The 17,764-nt window shown below is 35.5% G+C and overlaps 5 protein-coding genes across 9 annotated transcripts in view; 3 read left to right on the top strand and 2 right to left on the bottom strand.

Annotated features, from left to right (window-relative positions):
* Positions 1–678: 678 nt before the first annotated feature.
* Positions 679–8,384, bottom strand: Trxr1 (Thioredoxin reductase 1). Of its 4 annotated transcripts, none has more exons than XM_018515140.1 (9): positions 7,444–8,384; positions 7,136–7,286; positions 3,296–3,519; positions 2,781–2,908; positions 2,388–2,617; positions 2,072–2,286; positions 1,808–1,990; positions 1,266–1,624; positions 679–1,174 (listed from the first exon to the last, which is right to left on the bottom strand). In XM_018515140.1, exons 1-9 carry the CDS (start codon positions 8,269–8,271, stop codon positions 1,045–1,047), a joined length of 2,448 nt encoding a protein of 815 aa, XP_018370642.1. In that variant the 5' UTR covers positions 8,272–8,384; the 3' UTR covers positions 679–1,044. The 4 variants fall into 4 exon arrangements, with proteins under 4 accessions (XP_018370642.1, XP_018370643.1, XP_018370644.1 ...); XM_018515141.1 differs by having other exon boundaries at positions 7,136–7,436; positions 7,603–8,384; XM_018515142.1 differs by lacking the exons at positions 7,136–7,286; positions 7,444–8,384 and adding an exon at positions 3,815–4,085 and having other exon boundaries at positions 682–1,174.
* On the top strand, positions 4,127–17,662 carry sni (SDR family oxidoreductase sniffer). 2 transcript variants are annotated; one of them, XR_001940355.1, is made up of 7 exons: positions 4,127–4,349; positions 5,853–5,904; positions 9,467–9,657; positions 9,741–9,893; positions 10,417–10,621; positions 11,041–11,290; positions 17,651–17,662. XR_001940355.1 is itself a non-coding variant. In XM_018515144.1 (6 exons), the coding sequence occupies exons 1-6, from the start codon at positions 4,224–4,226 to the stop codon at positions 11,058–11,060; spliced, it is 747 nt and encodes a 248-aa protein (XP_018370646.1). In that variant the 5' UTR covers positions 4,127–4,223; the 3' UTR covers positions 11,061–11,910. The 2 variants fall into 2 exon arrangements, 1 of the variants encoding a protein (XP_018370646.1); XM_018515144.1 differs by lacking the exon at positions 17,651–17,662 and having other exon boundaries at positions 11,041–11,910.
* On the bottom strand, positions 12,103–13,590 carry BCL7-like (chromatin remodeling complex subunit BCL7B-like protein). The gene is made up of 4 exons (XM_018515147.1): positions 13,244–13,590; positions 12,614–12,689; positions 12,427–12,532; positions 12,103–12,337 (listed from the first exon to the last, which is right to left on the bottom strand). The coding sequence occupies exons 1-4, from the start codon at positions 13,333–13,335 to the stop codon at positions 12,219–12,221; spliced, it is 393 nt and encodes a 130-aa protein (XP_018370649.1). The 5' UTR covers positions 13,336–13,590; the 3' UTR covers positions 12,103–12,218.
* Positions 13,799–15,575, top strand: LOC108766084 (UPF0545 protein C22orf39 homolog). The gene is made up of 3 exons (XM_018515146.1): positions 13,799–14,041; positions 14,124–14,288; positions 15,219–15,575. The coding sequence occupies exons 1-3, from the start codon at positions 13,988–13,990 to the stop codon at positions 15,441–15,443; spliced, it is 444 nt and encodes a 147-aa protein (XP_018370648.1). The 5' UTR covers positions 13,799–13,987; the 3' UTR covers positions 15,444–15,575.
* Positions 16,650–17,764, top strand: part of LOC108766080 (uncharacterized) — a 71,331-nt gene continuing 70,216 nt past the window's right edge. Inside the window, exon 1 of the mRNA XM_018515139.1 lies at positions 16,650–17,223. Within this exon, the coding sequence (XP_018370641.1) occupies positions 17,042–17,223 (182 nt within the window). The 5' untranslated portion in view covers positions 16,650–17,041. The remainder of the gene's footprint in view (positions 17,224–17,764) is intronic.

Raw genomic sequence — 17,764 nt, 5'->3', positions numbered from 1 at the left:
ATATTTGGCTCATGCATTATTAAATTCATGATTTTTTATTACATAAATGTCCTATAAATAAATATACATACTTGTAAAGCTGTAATATCCTATATATTGTAAAAAAATCACAATTTTTTCTCTGCAATTATCATCTTTATTGATAATCAAACTTTGATGATATATAACACTGAAATCTCAATTTTAAAGAAAAATCGAGTTTTAATTATTGAGTTATAAATGCATATATACATCTACTAAACTAATAAATCATAAAATTAGTACAATATTATCAGTTTTTAACTCTTAATCACTTCAATATTCACAAGGACGCGAACTCCCGTAAGGATGTCGGTCTTTAATAGTATCTCGTCGGTGTACAAGGCTATCAAAGTTAATTATTTTATCCTTGTCTAACCCATGTAATAGCATAGAAAAGAATCATAAAAACGTGGAAATTACTCTACGAGATTTGGTATATGAAAAAGGCCGGTATAATCACTCTCAGGTCTCTCCGGTTATATATAAAATTGTCTTGAACATAAAGAAAACTAAATACTGCCGTTTATGTATCTTATATATACATAATTTTGTTTAAATAGGAAATTTACTTTGATTATTAAACGATCTATTTTTGTTCATAAAAGGAATTGTTTTAGGAGATACAGCTATCATATGTAAATCATAACTTCAACATTTTATTAATAGTAATTTGTTATTATTGCTATCATAAATAAGCATTACGATAATTTTTTGCGTCAATAACGCACGATGTAAGGCGCATTTCTTAGAAAAATAATATGTATAAAAAGTGATATAATGTGACGTAACAAATTAGAATGATCTGTTTCTCTCTTTTTCTGGCTTGTGAATTCTTTCATTATTTATTTTATGTAATACTGCGGAAATTCAGCGCTTTTATACGTAAGAACGGAAAAACTGTTTCAGCCGAAAGATATTCAGCTGATCTTTGCCATAGGAATATGGGTATCTCCTAATCGGATAATCGGTATAAATCTGTGAATATGATCGACATAAACACAATGATGTTACGTGCATATCGATTTAACTGCAACAACTTTGCGGCTTAGGATCCAAGCCTGAACGTTTGGTAATATTTATGCGCGTAAACTCCTCCGCTACAGTTGGATGAATACCGACAGTAGACTTCAGTTTCGGGATTGTTAAGCCACATCTATAAAAATATTATGAAATATGAGTTATGAAGTTCTGAAATCAAATTTTTGAAGAAATTATTGACGAATCATTTTTTGGATAAAACTTACTTAATAGCAGCCGCAAATCCTTGAATCACTTCGCCTGCATTGGGTCCGACAAAGTGCATTCCGAGCACCGTTTCATCACCGTGTCTAAGCGCGATAACCTTTACGTAACAACGATCGACATTCTTTTGGGGTACAAAGAATTCCGTTGGTTTGTAGTACGCGTGAAATATCTCTATCTCCTGTTCTCCGTGGAGCGCGATTGCCGCTTCTTCACTCAACCCGACGCATCCATATTCCAAAGGAGTGAACACTGTCGTCGCTACATTTATGTAATCCATTTTCTCGGTCGAATTACCATACAATCTTCTGGCTAGCAGTTTACCCGCGTGTATAGCAACGGGCGTTAATTCGGGTTTTTTCTGTAAAAAATATACAAAAAATAATCATGTTTTATATTACATAAAAATTTTCTATTATATTTGTAATTTAACTCATAATTTAATATGAGAAATATTAAAATGATAAAAATGTCTAGAACTATCTAAACTGTGCATTAATATATTTTCGAGATAAAATCATTATAAAATGTTGAAAAAACTTACATGAAGTACGTCACCAACCGCGTAAATGTTTGGAATGTTCGTTTGTTCGTTAACTGCGTCAATCTTGCCAGTTTCTGGAACAAGTTTTAATCCGGCGTTTTCCGGTTTCAGTTCTTGAGTGAGCGATCGTCGGCCGATAGCAAATAGAACAGTATCATACACGTCTTCATGAATTTGGCCATCCTAAAAAAATTATATTATATTGCACTCTAATGTAGACATATTTTTTCATTTGCACATATAAATTTATCAGCAAATGCATACCTTGTCAATCCAGTCGACTAGAAGACGGCCATCCTCTTGTTTTGAAACTTTCTTAAGCTTTGCTTCATAATTAAACTTCACACCGCGTTGCTCCATTTCTTCGGCAACATGGGTTGCCATTTGCCGATCAAATCCACGCAACACCAACGATCGAATTATTAGCGTTGTATCGTAACCTAAACCATTGAGAAAGCCAGCACATTCCAAACCAATATCTATATTTCATCATTAAGGAAGAAAATCTTAATCTGTACGTTTACATAATTACAATAGAAAATCTAAAAACAAAATCGCGTAAAATGCCATTGAAGGATACATCCAGCACCGACAATAAGGGTTTTCCCTGGAGCGCGTTCCAAACTGAAGATGTCATCGCTACTTATACCATATTCTATAGCACCAGGAATATCGGGATACTTAGGTCTACCACCTACTGCAATTAATATATTTTTAGCTGTAAGAATTTTTTCTTCCCCCTTCTTAGTAATTCCAACTACTGTGTGAGCGTCCTTAAAATGTCCAGCAGCATTAAAGTATTCAACTTTCCTACAAGTAAATATTTAATATAAATAAATAAATACATACAGATCAAGAATTAAATAATATAAATATGAATAACATGAATTGATACACAAAAATGAATAATATAGCCATTAATTGATATATAAACAGAAAAATTAGAAAATACTACTAATTATAAACAACTAACTTTGTCCTAAGCTCAACACGAGTGACCCAGTTTACAGACTTGACATGATTTTGTACAGCGGTTCTCAAGGCTTCCCAGTCGATTTTCACAGACTTGGGATCCAACTGCCAACCAAATGTTGCTGCTTCCTAAAAACAAGATGATTCACAGATTAGGCATGAATCTTTTACATCATTTTAATCACAATAGCTTTCCATTTTTACTCAATGATACTGATATGAAACTAAAGTTATGTATTTTATATTCAAATAATGACGTCACTACTTTGGTGATAAAGTTATTGTATAACACAGATTTATAATCTTACTTTTAACACGATTTAATAAAATTCAGTAAAACACGCAGTCCCAAGTTCATGCAGATTATAGATAAAAACTCAGTTGACTCTCTCACTCGTCAGAATGAAAAGAAACTTGCATTCAACGAATTGAATAAACGAGTTACAACTTTAAATGAGAATTATTTGAGTTTTGACGTAAATGGAAAGCAAATAATAATTAGGAAGGTTTCTATACATGAACAGCTTCACCGAGCAACGCAGCTTGATGCATGAGTTTTTTCGGTATACATCCTACATTGACACAGGTACCACCCAAACCCCAAGTAGTTCCGAGAGGAGAAGGAGTCACATAATCCAAAACTGCGACTTTCGCTCCCAGTCCAACAGCTTCCTTAGCTGCTGCCAAGCCACCGGATCCTCCACCAATGACCAAGAGATCATAATCATAGCCATGATCCGCTGAAAGATAATTTCAACTATATATCAAGAAAGATTTTTTAACAAGGTAAATTCTAAAAAAAAAAAATTAAGCGTTACAAAAAAATAAAAAAGTTTTCCATAGACAACACGGACGTCTAGAAAAACATCGCGTAGAGGACACATCAAAATCTATTATCCTTGGACATAAATCGGAATAAACAGTCGTGAGGAACCTTCGAGTTCGCGCGCTACCCGGGACTCCGCAGATGGCGCAAACTTTACATAACGAACCGCGCAATCATAATTATTCACAGTCATTCCCCTAAACACTCACTGCACATGCAGGCCATCGCGCTTCTGCCGTAGACGAGACCGGCGTCGCATCCGGCAAAGAGCGGCTGCCGAGCCGTTAACCTGAGCAACTTGGCGTGCGCGCATTGAGATGACACGAGTCGCGCGAACACCGTCAGTGTCGCCATGATCATCGGCGACATACAATGATGCAATTCACTATTGTCGGAGCACGTGACGTCAGCCGTCAGTGACGCTCCGTGCTGCGCACCGACGAGAGTGAGGACTCGCGACTTCCGAGGCGCGTGTCGTCGCGCTAACTCAGCCGCACGTACACCCCCGCGCTCTCTTCATCCGCGGTGAAACCTAACCGCGAGTACCGCGACGCCGGTCTTGGTCAGTCTCGGTGATCTTGGTGGTCTTGGTATCCGGAAACCGAGCAACCGAGCGCGATGAGATCGATCCTTGTAACCGGTTGCAACCGCGGTCTGGGTTTGGGCCTGGTGAGGCATTTGATCGACTCACCGAGACCGCCGGACTACATCTTCGCGACTTGCCGTGACGCAAGCAAGGCAACGGTAAGATCGCGAGGTGGGACGGGGTTATACGTTCCGTTTTGTTTCCGTTTGTTCGAATCGAAAAAGACTGTCACTAATTGTCACGCGTTACGCAACTTACCTACTTTGCGAAAAAAAAACGGTACTTACCGATCGGTGCCATCGCGACTCTTTTTGCTCCTTTCGTAAAAGACAAAATTTTTTCCACTATTTATCGTACGCGTCACGGAATGTTAAAGTCTTTTGTCGTTTGATCCTACTGAACTCGATGCAAGCGATAGTTAAGTCACACTGACACCGCGAATCGCTACGTCACCGGCGAACGCGTCTTCGTAACTGTAAGTTTCCATTACCGCCATCTATTATACGGTTCCTCGCTCGTCATCCTCCACGATTTTCCCCTCCATCGTGATTTCGGTATGAATCAGCGAACGCAATACTCCGTGATACTCGATTTCAATATCGTTGCGCAAGTCGACCGATGTTCTACCAAGGTAGATTATTAATCTCGGTTTAACGTACTGCTTATCCTTTTCTAATTATTAGGACCAGATAAAGAGATAAAGTAAATTAAACCAAGATTAAAGTTAATCTATATTGGTAGAAACAGGCATTAGAAAGAATCTCGATACTCTAAAAAGTGAAATCTCATTCTTGAGGGCTGAAAATTAAGTCACTCTTTTTCAAGAGTAAAATTAAAGTTATTTTTATTACATATAAAGTTATCTTACTTAGGCCCATTATCTCTTTTCAATTCCAGGAATTGGAAAAAGATGATAAATAAGTTGAACCTCGGTTAAGAGTTAATCATGAGTTGTGAAACTGGGCCATAAAGTGAGATTCTATTCTAAAAAATGTAGAGACTACACTGGTAGAAATTAATCTTATAATTCTTATTCTTCTCTGGTTCTACGAATTTTGCCCGATTTATACCAAAGATCAACTTTAATCTTAATTTGATTTACTTCTCATTTTTTTCTAGTTTTACGAATTAAAAAAAGATTAAGTTATAAGCTAAATCGAGATTAAAGTTAATCAACGAAGTATTTTAAGATCGCAAATGTGAATACACAACTGAGTAACTAAAAGTTAAGTTAAAGTTAATCAACATTGAAGCCCGTTTCTACCAATATAGTTTAATTTTAATCTCGGTTTAACTAACTCTTCATCTTTTTCCAATTCTGAGAATCAGAAAAAGATAAAGAGTAAGTTGAACTAGTAGAAACGGGCCTGATAGAAATAAACCCGATGCCCGTTTCTACCAGTGTAATTTAATTTTAATCTCGATTCAACTAATTTTCATCTTTTTCTAATTCTAAAAATTAGAAAAAGATGAAGAGTTATAAGTTGAGCCGAGATTAAAGTTAATCTACATTGGTAGAAACGAGTACGAGTCGGTTTTTCATGCTATCATATTATACGCGTCTGATTAAAGTATTGTCGAGATAATCGCGCGAACCTCGCCGCCCATGTTCGAATTGCGTTTAAATGGAAAGAAGAAAAAAATGAGCGAAATCTTTACAGGAATTATGCGCGCTCGCTGACAAATCGTCGGCCGTACAGATCATCGAGATAGGTAAGCCTGCAAAATTCTTGCTATTCTGTTATGAATTGCGGATTAAACTTAACGATATAAATTAGGTAATTATTCGCTAAATTCACGCTGATTAGCACAGAGAAATTTGAAATATTTGAATCGTCCGATGGGAAGAATTATCTTAATTTAATATTTTTATCGTGGCGAAAAAAATGTTTTGTAAAAAAAGAAATGAGATGACTTGCAATAATTATATCTGATGACATCTCTCGAAATTTTGATATTTCAATTGTGTGATTAACTTTTGATTCCGTAAAATATACATAACGCACAAAGTGTATTATTTTATCTTTGTTTATTATTTAATATTAGGTGAACAGCAAGGATAAAATGATATATCATGCTTTTTACAAAATTACAGCCTAAGAATGTTGGGTTCTTTTAAATATCAAGGATAATAAAATCATTATAAAGTTTCAATATTGTTTTCGTTGAAATTCCAATCCTTGTTGGAATATTTAATGGTGAAAATGATTTGTAAATTAACATTCCTAGATTTAATTTTGTAACAATTTTTAAAAGCGTAAATAGGGGTTTAGTCTTATAATATTTCGTTTGCGAATCACTGTCATAATGAACGAATATTATACTATAATAACGTTCTATTCAAATGTAATTGCAACAATTGTATAATTCTAAATTGAATTTTTTAATTTTCTTTTGTTCATCATAAACTTCAATGATTTGAATCAAGTGAAGATTGTTTAGATTTAAATTTAAAATCAAGCTAGATTGCAATTAAAAGGATTCGAATTGTACAAATTTCGTTTTTTTCTGAATTTTATTGACAATAAGAATCGTACTGTTCTTCAAACCAAAATAGCTAAAAAAATACATAGAAATTTAAAAATATACAACTGGTTATACCAGTTATAACGCGATGATTAAATAACGCATCCGACAATGATATAAGTCATAAAACAATGACATAAACAAAATTTCAACAGATAGAATCGTACTGTTCTTCAAATCACGTTTTGACCAAAATAGCTAAAAAATACACATAAATTTAAAAATAAATTTATAACTGGTTATACCAGTTATAACGCGATAATGAAATAACGCATCCGACAATGACATAAGTCATAAAACAATGACATAAACAAAATTTCAACAGATTAATTTTAGGATAGGAACACGTCATGGTGATCGAGTATTCGTACAGAAACATGTCTAAATTCCCGGTTAAAGAAAAATGTTAAGATCTTACTTGTGTGTGACGTGGGAAGAATATTTTCCTGCTTTTCTTGATTATTCACTTTATTATCGACGTTGCTTTCTATCTCCACTTTACTTTCCGCTTCGTTTTTTATTTTATTCTCGACAACGTCTTCCGTTTTGCTCCCCACTTTATTTTCTACCTGGTTCTCCATCTGATTCTCCATCTCAACATGATCCTCCGTTTTGTTCTCCAGTTTATTCTTTGTCTTGTCCATCTGATTCTCTACTTCATTTTCTATTTTATTCTCGTCCGTTTTACTTCCCGCTTTATTTTCTACTTCCTTCTCTATGTTATACCTGGTTCTCCATCTGATTCTCCATCTCAACATGATCCTCCGTTTTGTTCTCCAGTTTATTCTCTGTCTTGTCCATCTGATTCTCTACTTCATTTTCTATTTTATTCTCGATATCATCGTCCGTTTTACTTCCCGCTTTATTTTCTACTTCCTTCTCTATGTTATTCTCAATATCACCCTCCGTTTTGGCCTGCAATTTAGTCTCCGTCTTGTCTATCTGGTTCTCCACGTTGTTCTCCACTTCATTCTCGATAACACTTTCCCTTTTGTTCCCTGCTTTATTCTCTACTTCGTCTATTTGATCTTCTACCTTGTTCTCCACTTTGTTCTTGACATCGTCCTCCGTGTTGGTCTCCAGTTTATTCTCCGTCTTGTCTGTCCGATTCTCTACTTTGTTCTCCACTTTGTTTTCCATTTTATTCTCAACATCACCTTCCGTTTTGTTCCTCTGTTTATTCTCTACTTCGTCTGTTTGACTCTCTATTTTGACATCGTCCTCTGTTTTGACCTCCAGTTTATTCTCTATCTTGCCCCTCTGATTCTCCACTTTGTTCTCCACTTCATTTTCAATACCACCCTGCGTTTTGCTCCCCACTTTATCCTCCGTCTTGTCTACCTGGTTTTCTATCGTGTTCTCCACTTTGTTCTCCACATCGCTCTCCATTTTATCCTCAGCTTTGTTCTCTCCTTTGTTGTCCAGCTGCTTCTTCGTTTTATTCCGCGCTTTATGCTCCTCAACTTCTCGATCGCTCGAATCAGAATCGACAATTTGCGATTTTTCGCAACATATCAACCATGCTTTCGCTTTATTCAGTTTACGCGCTTTCATATTCGCGACCGTGCACCACACAAATGCGAAATGAGGAAAAATAAAATCCGAATACAATCGAAACGTCTACAGCGAAATACGTCGCGAACATTCCTATCGTAGAAAAAAAGACGCCATTTTGCTGAGCTTGATCGATACTAATCAATGTGCTATCTGATACCATCTAGCTTTACAATTTTCTACTTAAGAAACGTTAAAGATTAATTCTTTCTTGCACGCGATAAGTAGATCAATTTTTTTTTATTTTTTATCGAGGAGTGACATGTGACTTGTATTCATTAAAATGTGATAATGAGAGTCATCGCATTACTAGGAAAATTAAATTCATGGATGAACATACAGAAATATCTCTACGTCACATCTCGTATAATGTAATAATTTCATCAATCAATATGAAACACTCAACGAGATAACAACATATATCACATGTGTGTGTGTTCTTCGTATTTTTAAAATAATTTAATAAATAAGTGTATTGCGAAATTGAATGATTCTTTAAATTCTTTTAATTCCTTCATACGCTTCATTTGCCGCGGCCTTTTGTTTTATAATTAGGATTCCGCCAAAGTAAACGATTCTTGCAACGTGACTAGCACTATAACAATCTAGAAATCTTTAAAAATAGATAACTTGTTTTCATCATTTATTCCTTTGTCTTTATAGATACTAAAGTGAAATAAAGATAATTAAATGGCTAAAACTTTTATATACATATATATTTTTTTAGAAATATAGTTTTAACACGTATTCATTAGAACGAGTAAATACATACTAATTTAAATACAAGCCGACCAATTTTTTCAAAAGTCTTTCTTTTTTCCAAAAGGATTATAAATTAATGTGATACCAAACTTGTACTAATATCTATTTTATTATTTTATTGAAAATAAATTATGAATTTTAACCTTATCACGTAAAATTGGAGCAAAATTTCTTTAATTTTATTACAGTCTAGTAAAAATATAAAAGGCTAATGAAAATATAAAAAGCGCCGTGTCACGCCATCGTATTAGTAAGCCTTCATTGACGTATGCTATCCACACATGCTCTGACAAATGCTTGTGTATAATGCAAGAGAATCAGATTTATATCAAACATTTATCGCACAAAACTGAACTTTTTTTTCACAAACGTGTAGTTTAGCGAGTTCTAGCATCGATCGTTCGCGATAAAATTTTACATTGTCTTTTTACAGATTTAACGGATACGGATAGCTACAAGAGAGTCGTAGACACGGTGGATGAAAGGGTAAATGGTGCTGGTCTTAACGTTCTCTTTAACAACGCTGGTATTTCCAGCAAATTTACGCGTCTTGGCCTCGTAAAGAAACAGCAGATTACAGACGCTTTTCTCATAAATACCGTGGCACCGATTATGCTAACAAAGGTACACCTACAGTCCTTTTACATTTATGAACGTTACATTGCCGAATAACGTCGGTTCATAACGGAAGTAATAATCGATTCAAGGCTTTCCTGCCGCTACTTAAAACAGCTGCGAAGAATTCCGAGGATAAAACGGGATTAAGTGTAAGAAGAGCAGCAGTTATTAACATGACATCTATCCTAGGCAGTATTGCTGAAAATGGCGATGGCGGTTTTTATCCTTACAGATGCAGCAAGGTAAAACTTTAACCTTCTGGAACTGATGGTCTGTTGGACCCACTTAATTATAAATCTTTTTGCCAAAAATGTTAATTCAATTTTCTTTATGTCACATCTACATTTGGATTATTCTTATTAAAACACATTTATATATTTTAGTGTTCATTCTCTTTTATACATATTAATGCACAGACTGTGGTATTATGTCATTTTAATTCCTTGAAATCAGTGCCACTTTAATTCCCTGAAATTAGTGCCTTTTAATTAATATAAATTAAATGGGTCTTTCACAGATGTTATTTTCGCATCAGTTCTTCAGAATTAAAATTTAAATATTGTACATTCTCTTATTGAAATGTAGAATTGAGTTTTGATAAAATTTGTAGAGTATATTACTGTATAATTTATAAATTTTTTAATTTTAAAATTAGGAAACCTACATTACACTTTGGAATTAATGGAATTAATTGGAATTAATGTATCTTGTATCGTTAAATACTTGAGATAATTTTACAAAATCTTAATCTCACTTACAAAATAGGCGGCGCTTAACGCGGCGACAAAATCGATGAGCGTCGATTTAAAAGCAGATGGGATTTTGGTGGCGTGTTTGCATCCAGGATGGGTGCGAACCGATCTGGGTGGCAGCAACGCTCCAATGGATGTCGACAACAGCGTCAGTTGCATTCTGAATACCTTAAACTCGTTAACGGAAAAACAAACCGGTTGTTTCGTGCAGTATGATGGTAAAATATTACCCTGGTAATAGTGATTAAGTAAAATATTTAATAAATGAATTTTTTTATACATAATATTTTATATGGATTTTTAAATATTTCAAATTAATATTAAATATACATCGTTTTTGTAAAAAAAAAATCATAAATATACATATATTTTAATTAGAAAAAAACTCTAAAACAAAAACTATTCTTCACACTTTAGGTGATTCGTTCCCTCAAATTTTGACTTGATGTTTCGTTGAACACAATTTAAGTGGAAATATTCTTACAAATTAAATATTTCCACAAATCACACGCATTTTTTTACACTTTGGAATACTCGCTATAACAATTAATAAGAATATCTTTAAATATAAAGATATTCTTACTAACATTTATATGTTTATACAAACATACTACAAATGTTTTATAATATTTTTAAGCGATGTATAACATGCACTGATTAAGAGATCAACTATTTTATTCGTAAGAGTTCAAGCTTATTTTGTACATGTCACGGTGCTATAACGCAAAGGAATGCAAGTTCTCCTACAGTATTAATGAAAAAAAATGATATTCGAGATATATACAATGATTTTTAAGGACTATCAGAAGCGTGAACTGTGTATAAAGGTATGTTTTTTTAGCACTTGACTTTTTTGTTTTTGCAAAAATAATTATAATACTATTCCAGTAGTTTGCACGGATACTTCTTGATGTAGCAATAATCATTATAGCAAGAAAAATATAATTTCGAAAAAAAGTAATACTGCAGTGTGTGTGTGTTACTAATCGCCGCGAATGTACAATCCACTTTTATTATCAAACATTTTTCAATGTTTGAAGTCACTTTTACAATCTCATACTCTAGAATCTTTAAGTTAAGAGTGGAACATATACATATATATTATTTTATTATTTCCGAAACATGTTACAATCACCTCATACTCTTTCACCGAAAACTTTCAATTTTTTAATCAACTTATAAACTGAGATATGAAAATAAGGATCGAGATTGAACTCAGAACCTACTGACGAATTAATTGCTTCTACTTAGACTACGCATCACTTTTAGCAGGCTTATATAGAAACAAGAATTTAATAAACACTGATTAGGATGACGTGTAACTCAAGAGTGGTTGATTTGTAATCAACAGATCTCAAGTTCAATTCCAAGCTCCATTCTATATGCATTGTATAATTGATTCAAGGATTAAATATTTAATATAAAGACAATATACATACATAAACGGATTGAGCACTCGCCTGACGTTATTCAATTAACCGATCGTTATTTCTAGTTTCTAAATTCAATGGGGAAATTCGTAATAAATTCATACGTGAAAAATAAATTCCATTATACATAATTCAAAACGTTTCATAGGATCGATACTATTTGCACTTATATAAGTATATGTATGTATATATAATATATGTATAATTTATATCTCACTAAATTTGAATGAAACAGAAAAGAAAAACTTTTCTTGTGATCCATTCATATTAAGAAGTATGTCTCTTAATTAAAACTTATCAAGTGCAAAGTTCACGAAAGAGATAGATTCCTAAATGTCAATCCCTATACGACGTATTGGCGGTGATGCTGATTATAGGTCAAACATTAGTCAGTCTTTAATCTCTTAGGTGCAGGTTCGCTGTTTTGTGAATTCGAATCTTCTGAAAAACCCAAATGTGCAGAGAAATCTGTCAGTCCTTGAGAATCACTAACAGTAGAGAAACCTAGTGTGTAAAAAAAATCCATATTTTATGTTGATCAATGACAATAATTTTCACAAACAGTTTTCACAAATTACCAAAATCAAACTCACATGTATTGGAATCTTCTGTAAGACCAAAATTGGAATTTGATGATTCTATTCCTCCTTTCCTTGGTAAACCGTTTTCCTTGTCGGAAACTGTTTTTCCCTTTTTCTTCTATAAAATAAAACAATTTATTCTTAACTATTTGCTTTGGTTAATTTTAATCAACATGTATCATATTTTTGCATGAAATACCTGATCGAGTGTCGAGATTGGTACCCATTTATATATTTTCATAGTTGTTTCTCCTATTGTGACCCATTTCTTTTCCCTGCGATCATATATACATTCAGAATTTTATCCATTTATTTTTATATAAATAACAAATTTAATAGAATGTAGGAGCAAAAATATTTATTGTTCAATAAAGAATAAAAGAAAGATCCATCAGTTTTCATAGCTAAACTATGTATTAATAATTGTAAGTATACGTTTGTCCATGTTGCTGTGACAAATTCTATCACTCTATCCAAAGCTCAGCTATGAAATCTTCAATTGAATTGATAATATTCTTATCTGAACGTTCGTTTTTAGTAGATTAAAAGCTTCTGTCATACAGAATTTCATATAATTTTTAATATATTGATACTCAAAACGGGTATTTTAACTTCGAACATTAGCAACTGTCTCGCAGTCTTTCATCAATACGTACATCAGATATCACGCCCTTCTGACAATTAAACAAAACACAAGCACTTGTTTCACTTTTTTCGTACGATCCGTGAGCATCTTCCACGAAACAAGCGATAAATGACAAACGTAAGACCTGGCAATTCCCTTTATCCGCCTTTTTCTCTCCCTCCGAACACAACACAGGAAACTTACCAATGACGAACTTTATCAACTACTTGCATTACACGTTTAATGTCATCCTTGGCACGACTACGAGTCTCCGCCCGCACTGACCGCGACATCATGTTATTGTTCACGCGCGATTAAATCACCGGTAATCAATTATTGCACCAGTTACACGGCAGCAAAGATACCGGGACATCCGTGGGGCGAAAGCAGTGAGAGGTTAGGAAAGATGACAGAAATCAAGAAGTCCAAGAACCTCTAATAACACCCGCGATACTCTACTTTCTATCGCGATCAACTTCAGCAGTCTCCAGTTTAACCAACTTCAGCGTCTTCAACTCGAATACACTTGTATTTTTCGATTTCCGCAATTGTCACTCTGCTCGCACATTTAGGAAATTATTCTACGTCTGGTTTTCTGTCACTGAACTAGTGTACACTTTTGGAACTAAAAATGAGATAGATATACGTTTGATATTTGTTTAAAGCGAGAAAGAGAGTTCTAGAACAGTCTAACGCAGGAACAAAAAACAAACCAATTCATACCGAGCGAGCAATTGTCGTTCTGAATGCACCATGCGTGTCTAACCTAACCTAACCTAACTTAACCTATATCTAACCTACATCTAACCTAAATATCGCTTTTAGTTAGCGGTATTTATCAGTTATGGTGTATTATGCTGTACGTATGTTAAACACGTGTCCGGCGAGTAAATAGACAAATCTATTTTTTATCTGCGATCTGAAAGATATTGATATATTTTAGCGAATATGAGCGAAGCAAAAAAAGAAGAGAAAACGTCACTCCGCAATCATGAGTGGATGGTATGCGATTACACCTGTATTCATATCATTTTCCATTGGATATTCAATTTGTATTCAATTTATATTTGTATATTTCCTTTAGATTAGACCGTGTATGGTGTACAAAGATGAGTATGACGATTGCAGCAGTATAAAGGCTCGTTTCCATCAATACTTCATATTCGGCGAAACAGTCAACTGCAAACAGTGGAAGACCGATTATAACAATTGCTATCAATGGGAAAAACACAAATCGGAAGAGGCATATGTATGCAGGTTGCCATAAACATTTTGACGATAACACGTCTGAATTTCTGGTGGATACTAAGAGAAAAACTTTTGATATTTGTAACTGTAAAGATTTTAATTATATATTACTATAATTATGATTATTACTTCTATAATGTTACTAATAATTTTTTGTACTACAACTATATATAGTGGAAAAACCGAAAATTACTATAATTATACTTATTATCGTAAAAATGGTTGCAGTTATAATTTATAATCTTTTTGCTAAAAAATAATTTTCCCAAAAAGTTACTATAAATTATAGTTAAATTATAATAATTGCAACAATTTTTGGCTACGGTCCACTTAGTGCTTCAAACGCTATAGAACATTGTAGCACTGACATGACTAATCTATTTGATGCTTCGGAACGCTCCCAGCATCTCTGATTACGTCATCAATACGTCATCGTTTTTGCTTCCACTTTGGTCCAACTGCCTCACCTCGGGAGGTAGGTTGGCTGAAGCGTTCACATAGCAATTGTAACATTCGAAATAGTAATGGACCAATCGGAGCGTAGCATTTGGAAGAAGCAAGGACCGCAGCCTTTATGATAATAGTAACTGTAATCATATAACATTTTCGACTGTAGCGGGTTTTAAACTGATTCGATTTGGATTAGTGATGCTGCAAGCTGTACTAAGCTTAACGTTCAGAACATGTAATGCCAATCAATAATAAAGCATTAATCCAACCCAGGTCAATTAAAAATCCACTACAATCGGAAAACGCTAATAGTCATTTTCCATAGCCAACTATATATATTTGTTGATAGAACCATACATGTTATTATTATTAATATTATAACAGTTATAATCGTAATTATAGTAACATGCAATTACAGTGACAAATACCAAAAATTTTTCTCTCGATGAAGTAAAACAATACTGGAACAAAATCTTCGCAGGACGCGCTGATCAAGAGCGAGAAGCAACGCCGATTTAACCGATTGCATGCGCATTATCAGAACGACGTATGGGAGAAGAGGAAGAAACCGCCAGAGAACTGGAACACTCCTCTGCCCGAATGGATGCAGAAGGAGTTTGAGAACTCGTATCTGCATATACGAAGCAAAGAGATGAAGCAGGGCATAGAGGTATCTCCTCTCGATACAAAATGTACTATATTGTAACAGCAGATTTCTTATGTTATCTTAAGATTAAACGTAGCTTGTACATACATGTATTTATTATTTAAAGTCACATGTGTACAATAATACATATGTAAAGTTTTGCAGTCTGCGAATAAATATACGATCATGGCATAGGATTATATACCTCACGTTTGCTCCAAACTATGCGTGATTCGCGGGGATTTGCATTCCTTGATTTCATTGTGCTTCTCCAGAGCCGAAGATGGATTCACTCAATTATAAATCTCTTTATCAAAAATGTCAATTCAATTTCCTTTGTGTTACATCTGTAAACTAAAATTATTTCTATCATACTTAAATTCATTCTTTTTTATATGAGTTATGTCATTTCAGTTTCTTGGAATTATCGTTTTTAACCCAGAAATAGTCACATTATTGTAAGTAAATATTTATTTAATACTATTCACAGAAATATGTATGAAGATTTAGTAAATATTTTTTCAGTGAATTTTACGAAAGATAATTGGGAATAATTGGAAGATTATTGGAATGAATATCATATATTCAAACTATCGTTCCATTTTTTCAATCCAATAGTATTCTTTAAGTTCAATAATATTTTTCCACAAGAGAACGTTAAAACTCTCAGACATATTTCGATATAGATTGATTCTTTCAGCTTTTCCGTTCGTTCCTCGCGAAAGAGAGGAGTAACGTTTTTTGAACGCAACGAGGCGTGAGCCGCTCATGCGCGAGACTCGTGTTCACCTTGAACCGAACCACCGGCCGCGAGCGACGGCGCAGAATCTTCCGGAGCGGAACGACGCGGGATCGTTGCGTCGGTAAGGTCGTGGGTGTCGGACATGCGTGGTCGTCCAAGGACACGTCGCCTGGCGATCTTCTAATCTCCTAACGGCGTCTACATCGCCGAGGAGTCGATTCGTACGCCGATGGAAGAAGAAAAATCGCTGGATCGCGAGACGCGAGCAAACGGAGCGAGTGGAACGTCCAGTGTTTCGAACGTCGCGGCGCGCGACCCTTCCACTCTACTCGCTCTCTCTTCCCCTCTCCGTCCTTCCTCGTAATTACGCCGCTCTTTCCGTTCGTTCCACATACGTGCGCGTACATACGTATAACACGTACATAGGTGCGTGCGTGTATACACGTACGCCGTACGCGTCGGAGAGTCGGAGTTCCAACACTCCCAACCGAATCAGTTCCGCGTCTGTACCAAGTAGTGGTTGGCGAGTGTGCGACGCGGGGACGCTCCGCTGAATGAATGACATAACTTGTATATAGATATATAAATATTGCATAGATCGTATCGCGTGATTGGCGTGTCTTAACTCCGGAGTAAATCGGAGTCGGTGCGATCGGTGTCGAGGAGTATAATCGGACCCGCATCATATCCCGTACGGTGTACGTTACGAGTTCGGCGCGTAACGTGCGCGCGTGCGGCGGCGCGCACTACGAGCGGAGCGGAGCGGAGCGGAACGAGACGGCGTTTATAGCGGGCCGGGGCGCGCCGGGAACCGGGAGCAAAGCGGAGCGGTGCCGGAGCAAAGCGTGGCGTGGCGTCGCGCGTCGCTCCTCCGTGGCACGTGCGTGTTTATATACGAGCGTCCCACGAAGCGACAATGGCCGCGGACTGCGTAGCGGACGGCGATTACCTCGGCGAGTATTCGCGATTCTTCGCCGAGTTCGTCGCTAGGGTGAACCCGGACGATCAGCTGCCGGTGAAGGTGAGCGTTTACGACGTCAACGAGAACGAGCTCGTCGGTGAGATCATCAGCGTGACTCTACAGTACCTCAATCGAATGTAAGCAAACTCGCCTTTCGTTGTTTCGAGTGATCATCATGTTGGAGTGGTGTGGATACCCTGTCATGCGTTTTTTTGCATCCGTGTTTGTGTGTACAAATTGTAGACGTGCGTTTGCATTTGACGTTCCCGTACCGACATGCCGAAATCTCGCATTGGCTTCGCGCCTGCGTTCGTCCGCGTGAAGCGCGAGACACGTTGCTTTCCAATCTTTTGTATTTGTAGAGACAATTTTATTTTTGGATAAAAAAACTCGGGATATCTAGAAAAAATCTAGAGAAACATGTGTTTAGTTGCCTCTGAATCGTTTCTGCGAGCGTTAGATCTGATTACGGCTTGATTGATGATTCATCATTTCTGCACATAAGACGATAAATACCAGTTAACGTAACATTCATGTCATAATTTCACACTCAACAATATACAGATATTATAATATGTTTTATGTAATAATTACGTTGTTGAGTGTAAAGTTATAACATTGATTTTATGTTTTATACTTTGTGTTTACTGTAAAGTAGAAAAAGACGCAATAATTTAA

This window comes from Trachymyrmex cornetzi, unplaced genomic scaffold (genome assembly GCF_001594075.2).
Source record: "Trachymyrmex cornetzi isolate Tcor2-1 unplaced genomic scaffold, Tcor1.1 scaffold57, whole genome shotgun sequence".
Classification (NCBI taxonomy): domain Eukaryota; kingdom Metazoa; phylum Arthropoda; class Insecta; order Hymenoptera; family Formicidae; genus Trachymyrmex; species Trachymyrmex cornetzi.
This window is presented reverse-complemented; position numbering and strand designations above follow the sequence as displayed.

What these genes read in the sequence shown, in the direction of transcription:
- LOC108766084 (XM_018515146.1), top strand. Translation starts at nt 13,988, where the DNA reads ATGAGCGAAGCAAAAAAAGAAGAGAAAACGTCACTCCGCAATCATGAG. An exon ending in TCCGCAATCATGAGTGGATG is followed by an intron (nt 14,042 to 14,123) that starts GTATGCGATTAC and finishes TATTTCCTTTAG; the next exon opens with ATTAGACCGTGTATGGTGTA. An exon ending in ACAAATCGGAAGAGGCATAT is followed by an intron (nt 14,289 to 15,218) that starts GTATGCAGGTTG and finishes AAATCTTCGCAG; the next exon opens with GACGCGCTGATCAAGAGCGA.
- sni (XM_018515144.1), top strand. Translation starts at nt 4,224, where the DNA reads ATGAGATCGATCCTTGTAACCGGTTGCAACCGCGGTCTGGGTTTGGGC. An exon ending in CGTACAGATCATCGAGATAG is followed by an intron (nt 5,905 to 9,466) that starts GTAAGCCTGCAA and finishes GTCTTTTTACAG; the next exon opens with ATTTAACGGATACGGATAGC. An exon ending in ATCCTTACAGATGCAGCAAG is followed by an intron (nt 9,894 to 10,416) that starts GTAAAACTTTAA and finishes CTTACAAAATAG; the next exon opens with GCGGCGCTTAACGCGGCGAC.
- BCL7-like (XM_018515147.1), bottom strand. Translation starts at nt 13,335, where the DNA reads ATGATGTCGCGGTCAGTGCGGGCGGAGACTCGTAGTCGTGCCAAGGAT. An exon ending in GTTGATAAAGTTCGTCATTG is followed by an intron (nt 12,690 to 13,243) that starts GTAAGTTTCCTG and finishes ATATGATCGCAG; the next exon opens with GGAAAAGAAATGGGTCACAA. An exon ending in CAATCTCGACACTCGATCAG is followed by an intron (nt 12,533 to 12,613) that starts GTATTTCATGCA and finishes TTTATTTTATAG; the next exon opens with AAGAAAAAGGGAAAAACAGT.
- Trxr1 (XM_018515140.1), bottom strand. Translation starts at nt 8,271, where the DNA reads ATGAAAGCGCGTAAACTGAATAAAGCGAAAGCATGGTTGATATGTTGC. An exon ending in TCTTCCCACGTCACACACAA is followed by an intron (nt 3,520 to 7,135) that starts GTAAGATCTTAA and finishes ATTATCTTTCAG; the next exon opens with CGGATCATGGCTATGATTAT. An exon ending in TGCTCGGTGAAGCTGTTCAT is followed by an intron (nt 2,909 to 3,295) that starts GTATAGAAACCT and finishes TCTTGTTTTTAG; the next exon opens with GAAGCAGCAACATTTGGTTG.